We start from the raw sequence: 8,246 nt of genomic DNA on the forward strand, positions 1-8,246 counted from the left end.
CCTTTCCAGCTGTCCAAATTTCTACCCCATTATATTATTCAAATGAATTATGTCCAAATATTAAAGAAACATGAAACCCATTTAAATCTATATGCCCCACCCTCACCCTATGTATTTGGATAGAGATTAAATGGTTGCAATCTGATTCTTTTCCCATAATAATGCCACAACTATCATACCAAAATACAGTCATAAGCGTGCATTGACTTATACTATTAAATTAAAATTCAAAAACAAAATCTTGCTAGACTTTTCATGTTGAATATCTACATATAGCCCAGCTAAGATTGAGCTATACTCAACACATTTCTCTATCTTTCTCTCTCTCTCTCTCTACTTTTGTGTTTGTCTATCTATTTACACCATGGCAGATGCTCTGAATGAAGAACAAATTGTTGAGATCAAAGAAGCCTTTGGGTTGTTTGACAAAGATGGAGATGGTGAGCAAGTTTTCTCCTTTTTGTTGTATATATGATTTTACTTCTTTTTTTTCTCTAAAGGGTCTCTCTTTTTCAGTTGAAATCTTTTTGTAATTGTGCCAATGTCCTTCATGCTTAATGGCCAATGTTTATAGTTTTTTTTCTTTTTTTCTTTATGGAATTGTTATAATGTAAGGGTTAGTATTGGAGCAGCGATAAGATTGTTTCTTATAACCTTCCTTCCTAAGTCAAAAAGTTTTGTGCACCAAAATTTACCCTTTTGCGGAATTGTTATCACACAAACATATATGATTACTTATAACTAGTGTGTGTCTTCGTGAATTTTTTTTATTTTTTTGGTAATATCTTCATGAATCTTTAATAGGGTGCATTACTGTGGAAGAACTGGCCACGGTTATCCGGTCATTGGATCAGAACCCCACAGAAGAAGAGCTCCAAGATATGATAAATGAGGTCGATGCAGATGGCAATGGAACCATAGAATTTGTTGAGTTCTTGAACTTAATGGCCAAGAAAATGAAAGTAAATTATGCTCTTTCTTCCATTGTTTATTAGTATATATATATATTATATGTTTATATACTAAAGTTCTAAAGCTTTAATATTGCATGTGTTGCCAATGCTTAATATCCCTCTCATTATACATCAGCCCAGAGACTAAGTTCAGTTCTGTGTTGTTTCTCGTTTAGGAGACTGATGCAGAGGAAGATCTCAAAGAGGCTTTCAAGGTTTTTGACAAAGATCAAAATGGTTATATTTCAGCTAGTGAGGTATATAAAATTTGTTCTTTCTTTGACGGCAATGACTCTTCAAAATGTTTACACTTTCTGACAAATTTGACAATTTGAAAATTTCTTCAAATTGCAAAATGCAAACTGCCTTACTGAATCTCTCCCCTTTTGTTTCTTTGTATAATTAACTTGCGCTATTTTAAATAAGGGTAAATGTTTTTTTTGGTGTGGCAGAAATATTTTATCTGTAGAAAAAATGGAGAGAAACTCATAAAGATAGAGAACATAGTAATTAATGGATCCTATCCTTTTTTTTCTCTCATAAAAAACTTCTGCCATAGATATAGAAAACATTCCCCCTTTAAATAATATTGTAAAAGAAGGAAAGTAAAAAATCAATAAATATATCACTTAAATTGACACAATATTATATCCTTTAAAATAATATTTATTATTTCATATATATATATATATAACTTCTGCTTATTCATAGAAAATAATATATAATTGAATTTTCTACATCATGAAAACAATTTTGGAAAAGCGTTTCTCTAGTTACATGAGATAAAATTTTTCAGTGAACCCAAAACAACGTCATTTTGAATTAAAAAATTAAAATGATAAGACTAATATAATTATGTAATTCTAATTTATTACAAGATTATATTAGTCTTTTATCATTTTAATTTTTTAATTTTCTAATCTCAAAATAAAGTCATTTTGAGTTCACTGGAGATAAGTTATCTCCTTTGACTGACTGAAGATATACTGAACCTATTTTTATGGGTTGGTCACTTATAAATTAGGAAAATATATTTTTCAGATTGCGTGAGATCATACGCTACACACAAAGTGTGAGTGAGACTTTTTTTTTTTTTTTCTCTCTATTCTCTTTAGTGGATCTCACCCACTTTTTCATGTTACATCAGATAAATTGTCTCCAAACATGACAAACATATTCCCCTTAAATAATTTGTGAACATTTGATATTTTAAAATAAATCATTATAATTTCTTAAAAGTTAACGACTATTGAAAGTTATTTAAAACTCTGAAAATTTCTTACTTGTGCATATAAAATTATAAGATTTTAGGCAAGAAAAAAAATTATATATATATATATATATATATATAGAAGTTGCAAGTCCTTTTTATAAAAATAAAATATATGTATAACTTATTTTATAAATATTATTGTAGAGATATTATTTTTAATAATACAATGTAGAACGTGCCTTTGCCATAATTTCATAGTACAAAGAGGAGTAAAAGAGGCATGTATAGAAAAGGATGTCATGGATTTATATATGGCTATTAAAAATACATTCATTTCATATGCACATCTAGGACAGTACCTTGTACCTTTCCGCAACCAATGAATAATAGCTGTTTGAATTAAAAAATGACTTGGGCTTGGACATTGAGGCACTTTCTTTTAACTACTTATTAGTTGCAGAGGTTCATTTATATATATTAAAAGATTTCATAATATTTAATTATTAAATAATAAAATGGTAGCCGTGAAGATTGAACTCATAATCACTTGATCGCAGAGCATCTGATATCAGGTAAAAAATTAATTCAATCCACAAATTTAAGCGGATGAGTGAAGGTGGTTTCATATTATATGTATGGGTTTTATAATTCTCACATTATATGATAAGAGAATTCTTATGTTATAGAGACAAAAAGTCATATGAGATCCATATGTTAGAAAAAATCATGTATGGGATCCATGTTAGTACAGAAATCGAAGAGTGTGTCTATCTATTATTCTCATGTTACATGAGAATTATAAAATTGTATATTTATCTCACCTTAATAACTATATATATACACACACAGACACTCACATGCATACTTATATATTAAAATCTGTGTTCTGCAGTTGAGACATGTAATGATCAATCTGGGTGAAAAACTAACTGATGAGGAGGTGGAGCAGATGATTAAAGAAGCAGATTTGGATGGTGATGGTCAAGTTAACTATGATGAATTCGTCAAGCTGATGATGAACATTGGATGAAACTCTCAACCAACACATATTTGTTATTCAAATTCATTTGGCTCTCAATTTCATTCCCTCACAAGAAATAAGTGTTCCTATTATTGTTTGTTGTATTTTTTTACTTGTAGCCAATGATGTGAATGACCAACATTAGAGTGACATCTCAGCCACACCACCATTTGATTTGTTCAACTCCAACCCATAATTATTCAATTAATTCTAGTTCAGTATAATAATGTGCTCTAGTTGGAAAATGGGGCTGTACTAATTAAATGATATATTATATTTATGAAATTCAATTGTTGGTTTTTAGCATCTCACTTTTAGATGAGGCATGTTAATGTTGAATTGAACCATTTCAGAACTTATGTTCTTGGACTTTGACCCAAGAATCAGTGGTTGGACTCAGACATGTGATTTAATATCAGAGATTTCACTGTGTAAATTAGTCATTTTCTTGACTTCTAGAAATAGGGGACTTGTTCATTTCCATCTTTATGAAGTAGTATATAAAACCAAGTCCCTTTCATATTAGTTGTTACACCAACTTTTTGTTTATAAATTTTATGGTTTTAGAACGATTACCCAATTAATTTGGTTCCAGCACTGTTAGATTCAGATTAAGGGCGTACATCAATTTTTTACTTACAATTTTTATAATTTTCCAACCGATTTATCAATCACTCAGTTAAGACGGTTCGAGTTATCAAACCTATATTAGGTCAACTCTCTCGAAACCATTATTTTCATTCTCAGAGCTTGAACTCGAACTCGAGATCTAAGGAAACAAATTGTTATCACTTAAACCAATAATTATCCAAAGATAATACCAACAAATAACTAGATCGCGCGGTTATATTCAGAGCTTGCAATTAGCTGTCACAATACCACACATGCACATTGTTAATGTCTTTATTATGTTTATAGTGTTCTCGTGTGTCATTAACAGCAGAGGCCAGTTAAATGTGACGCCTTGTTGCCCTGTAAGTCTTTGAATTTTGAGTTCTTTGTTACTTTTGTTTAAGTATTCTAAATTCAGCCATGTGGGTCTTTTTTTTTTTTTTTTGGTATTATAGCAATGTGGGTCTTTAGTGTGACACAAACACATGTTCTTATAATACTTTGATGATTTTAGATATCTACCATTGAGTAAGCGACATCTACCGTTAGTGAATAAAGAACAATATGTTAAACTAGTAGAAGCAATGCAATCATGTGACTAACAATTGAAATTTATTTTGTCATTGAGTTTTGTGGATGTAATTATATCTCATCAATATCAAGGTAGGTTGAATGATAAAAAAATAAATCATGTTCTTCTTTAAAGCTACTTAAATTGACCTATTCTTGTTGGCACAGAAAAGAAAATCAAACATAATGATGAGGTTTTTTTAGTATAAATCTTCAAAATCATTGTAAAATAAACAAACAAAACAAACCTCACTGCTTTCTCTCTCTCTACATTTATGAAATCTCTCAAACAAAGTCAAGTTTAACAAGGAATCACTTCATCTTGAACTTGCATCAGAGAATAATCACGAAAATGAATGATCATAGCTGCTGCATTGCACTCACTGTTGGTTGATCTAACCATGATGCCAATCAATATCACCCCAAATCAAAACTTCACTTTCAGAAAAACAAAGTAGAAAGAAACTCATACACAAAGGTATAAAAGTAAAAGAAGTGTTAAGTGTAATTCTTAAGGGTTTGGATTTGTCACAGTTGCACAACACATGCAGCTGCTGAAGAAGGAAGACCTAGGCTTGCGCTTTTCTTTTCCTTTAGGTGAAGTTGATGACACTTCCTTCACTGGCTTCTTTGTGCTAGCATGGTTATCTTGTGTCTCTGGCATGACTAGAAGATGGGTTTCTTCTTCTTCTTTTAAGAAACCAATGAATGAAGCTTTAGATTTCTCAGAGTAACTTCTTTCCATTGTAACTATTTTCTCTTCCACTGGCATTTCTAAGATGCTTTGGTCATATTCAGCATGAGGCATTGAGTTGATGAGATTTGGACTAGTTTGGTTTGACAAGCTTTCATTTGCAGACTTATCCTGACAAAGCAATGGAGTTTGATCTGACTCTTCTGGCCTTGCTTCAATTCGTAGGTTGAGATTGAAGCTTGGTGATTTTTGCATCTGACATGAGATGTTTACATTATCAGGGTTTGATTCAGTGCTGAGCCTTGTTATACTGTCCCTTGTTTCATAACCACCATTTGCAAATATAGAATTGTTTGAACATGGTTCATCAATGAACATAGTGACTGCTGAAGTTGCTTCTGTATGTTGTGAATAATCTTCCCCTTCTTTCTCAAATGCTTCATCATCAACTAAGTCCTGAGATGGAACAGTCACCTTTGAAGAATCAAGTTTGTCAATCGTGGCGCCAAAGTATTCGCCGTCATTTGTTTGCTTCCAATCTGAGTTTGGCATGCTGGTGACAGTAAAACTTTTGGTCTGCTTTACATTGTCCAGATGGTAATTATAGATATGCAACAAAGAAGCAGAATTTTGTAAGGGAAAATATTCTTCTTGATTTATACTTACCATATCAGAACTGCATTGTTCTGACATTTCTGTCCCCTCTAAAGTTTTTACCATGGCATCTGAAGCTTCTTGCTTTTCATTTGTTTCTTCAATTTTATTCTTATAACTCTCCTCCTCTTCATGTCTGCAATCAACAACAGTTAAATCTGCAATAAGAAAAACTGCTTCAGCTTCAGGAACAGTAGAATGATTTTGTTCTGAAGCAGCACTGCTTTCATCTGAAGCCTTGTTGGAGTTGTTAACAAAAGCATCAAATTGTAGTCCATTCTCAATGACTTTAGGTTCTTCAACTTGAACATTGTTGGCAATCCCAGAGACACTAGAATCAAGAGCTATATTTCTTTCTCCATTAGACTCTATTGTCATGTCATATGTATTGACCATGCCAGATTTATGCTCCTTCAGTGAGTCTTTCATGCATTGATCTGGCTTGTGATCATGTGAGTTCTCCATTGTTGATCCACTTCTGCTCAATTTTCTTTCTTCATGAAGTACCTTGCAATTTTCTTCATGGTTATCCACGACAAAAGATTCAAGAAGTAAATTTAGGGAATCCTCAGTAGTATAATCAACCACGGTCAATAAGTTACCATTGCTGTTGTTTCCAATACTTGGGGAATCAGATGTTGCTCCTGAAGTATCTACTAAACCACTCCCAAGCTCATTTCCATCTCTACCATGAGACTCATCTGTACTTAAATTTTTTTCTTGGGATTCCATTTCTTCTTCTAAAACACCTTCCTTAATCTGCTGAAAATGAGAATTAGTATCTAGCAAATTATCTTTGAGGAGTGATTCAGTGCCTTGGAGTGATCTTTCAGAGTGGAATTTGACTAAGTCATCATGGTCAGAATAAACACTTGAGGATTCTAGAAGTTCTGAATCATTTGACATATTCACAGCATTCAAGGTTACAACCATTGTTTCCTCATCATCTGCTAGAATATAAAGCAAGACAATGAAGAGATCATCAATTTTCATCATGCTTATATCTCTGATAATTTAAAATCATAATCTTAAAAATTAAAATTTAATAATGTTTCAGCAATTGGATATGGACAAGGCACTAATCAAGTAAATATGAATAAGGCTATCAAAACATTAACAGATGAAATGTTCTAACCTTGCTTGATTGAAGGCTCGTTATTAAGGTGATGATTATATGTTACTGCTAGATGTTTTCTTAAGTATGACTCTTCTTGCTTTTCGTATTCTTCAGTGCCTTCAAATGAAGAACTTGACAAGCTCTCAGAGTTTTCACCTTCACCTTCAACTGATTCAGCATTTGGAGACTTTTCAGGTTTTCTGATTTCAGTTATTTCATCCACTATAGAACAGAAATACAAATAATTCTTATACTGCGTTTCTAAGTTAGTTAGTTATTTAATATCATTCTGAAAGAAATTACTAACCTGCACCACCAGAAGAATTTATCAAATTCAAAGGATCATCAGAAGCCGCAATGGTAGTTTTTCCTTGAACATCTGTGCCATTGGTAATAGGAATTACTGCATTTCCATCTTGCTTATCTTCCCGAGGTTTATCTTCATGTTCACTTGTTTTATCATCAAAACCCAACATTGCAGCAATTTCCTGATCATCCTTGACTTCAGCTTTTTGATTCTCTCGATGATCTACATTAACAACATCTTCATGAGTATCTCCTTTCAATGAATCATTTTCAAGTGAACTTCTTGTAGAGTCAGAAGCCAGTGTTGGATGCTTTTGATTTTCAATATTCAGGTCACTTTCCTGAGTATCTCCTTCCAATGAATCATTTTCAAGTGTGCTTTCTGCATTGTTAGAAATAAGCCTTGTAGCTTTCTCCTGAACATCTTTGGCTTCTGCTTTTGGAATCATATGAATTTTCTCTTTCACATCATCTGCATGACTATCTTCTTGCAGTGTAACTTTTCCAAGTTCAGTTGTTGTATCTTCAGAAGCAAGTCCTGTAGCTTTCTCCTTAACATCTTCAGCTTCAGCTGTTGGATGCATTTGAATTTCCATATTTACTTCACTTGCATGAGCATCTCCTTCCAATGAATCATTTTCAAGCATGCTTCTTGTACTTTTAGAACCAAACCATATAGCTTTCTCCTTGGAATCATTGGCTTCAGCTGTTGGAATCATTTGAATTTTCTCTTTTACAGCATCTTCATGACCCTCTTCTTGCTGTGTATCTTTTCCAAGTTCAGTTGTTATATCATTGGAAGCTTTTGAAGCTTTATCAGTAACATCTCTGGCTATTGATGTTGGTATATTCTGATTTTCTTCCTGGACACCATCTGCATGAACATCTTGTGAAACCCCATTTGCATTTTCACTAGCATCCTCTAGGAGGGTGTTTTTCTCGGTTTCACTTATGTTATCTTCCTCTGCAAAATGGCAAATGAAATTAAAAAAATAGGGAGAAAAAAAAAAGGAAAAATAGAACTCTACCTCACCAAATTTTCTTAAGCATTCCAATAACAGAACCATGTATGTACCTCTGATAGCAGATGTGTTATTATTACCCAT

At 32.5% G+C, this 8,246-nt stretch overlaps 2 protein-coding genes across 3 annotated transcripts; one reads left to right on the forward strand and one right to left on the reverse strand.

Moving 5' to 3' along the window:
• The first annotated feature begins 317 nt into the window (after positions 1-317).
• Positions 318-3,432, forward strand: LOC133308877 (calmodulin-like protein 8). Of its 2 annotated transcripts, none has more exons than XM_061509611.1 (4): positions 318-440; positions 805-962; positions 1,130-1,210; positions 3,059-3,432. In XM_061509611.1, exons 1-4 carry the CDS (start codon positions 365-367, stop codon positions 3,194-3,196), a joined length of 453 nt encoding a protein of 150 aa, XP_061365595.1. In that variant the 5' UTR covers positions 318-364; the 3' UTR covers positions 3,197-3,432. The 2 variants fall into 2 exon arrangements, with proteins under 2 accessions (XP_061365595.1, XP_061365594.1); XM_061509610.1 differs by having other exon boundaries at positions 365-441; positions 782-962.
• A 3,415-nt stretch (positions 3,433-6,847) lies between these two features.
• LOC133308885 (uncharacterized) lies at positions 6,848-8,246 on the reverse strand. Its single transcript, XM_061509617.1, has 3 exons — positions 8,216-8,246; positions 7,142-8,104; positions 6,848-7,056 (listed from the first exon to the last, which is right to left on the reverse strand). Exons 1-3 carry the CDS (start codon positions 8,244-8,246, stop codon positions 6,848-6,850), a joined length of 1,203 nt encoding a protein of 400 aa, XP_061365601.1.

The sequence above is a fragment of the Gastrolobium bilobum genome, unplaced genomic scaffold (genome assembly GCF_033153095.1).
Source record: "Gastrolobium bilobum isolate Gb01-03AN ecotype WA unplaced genomic scaffold, APGP_CSIRO_Gbil_v1 utg13041, whole genome shotgun sequence".
Lineage (NCBI taxonomy): Eukaryota > Viridiplantae > Streptophyta > Magnoliopsida > Fabales > Fabaceae > Gastrolobium > Gastrolobium bilobum.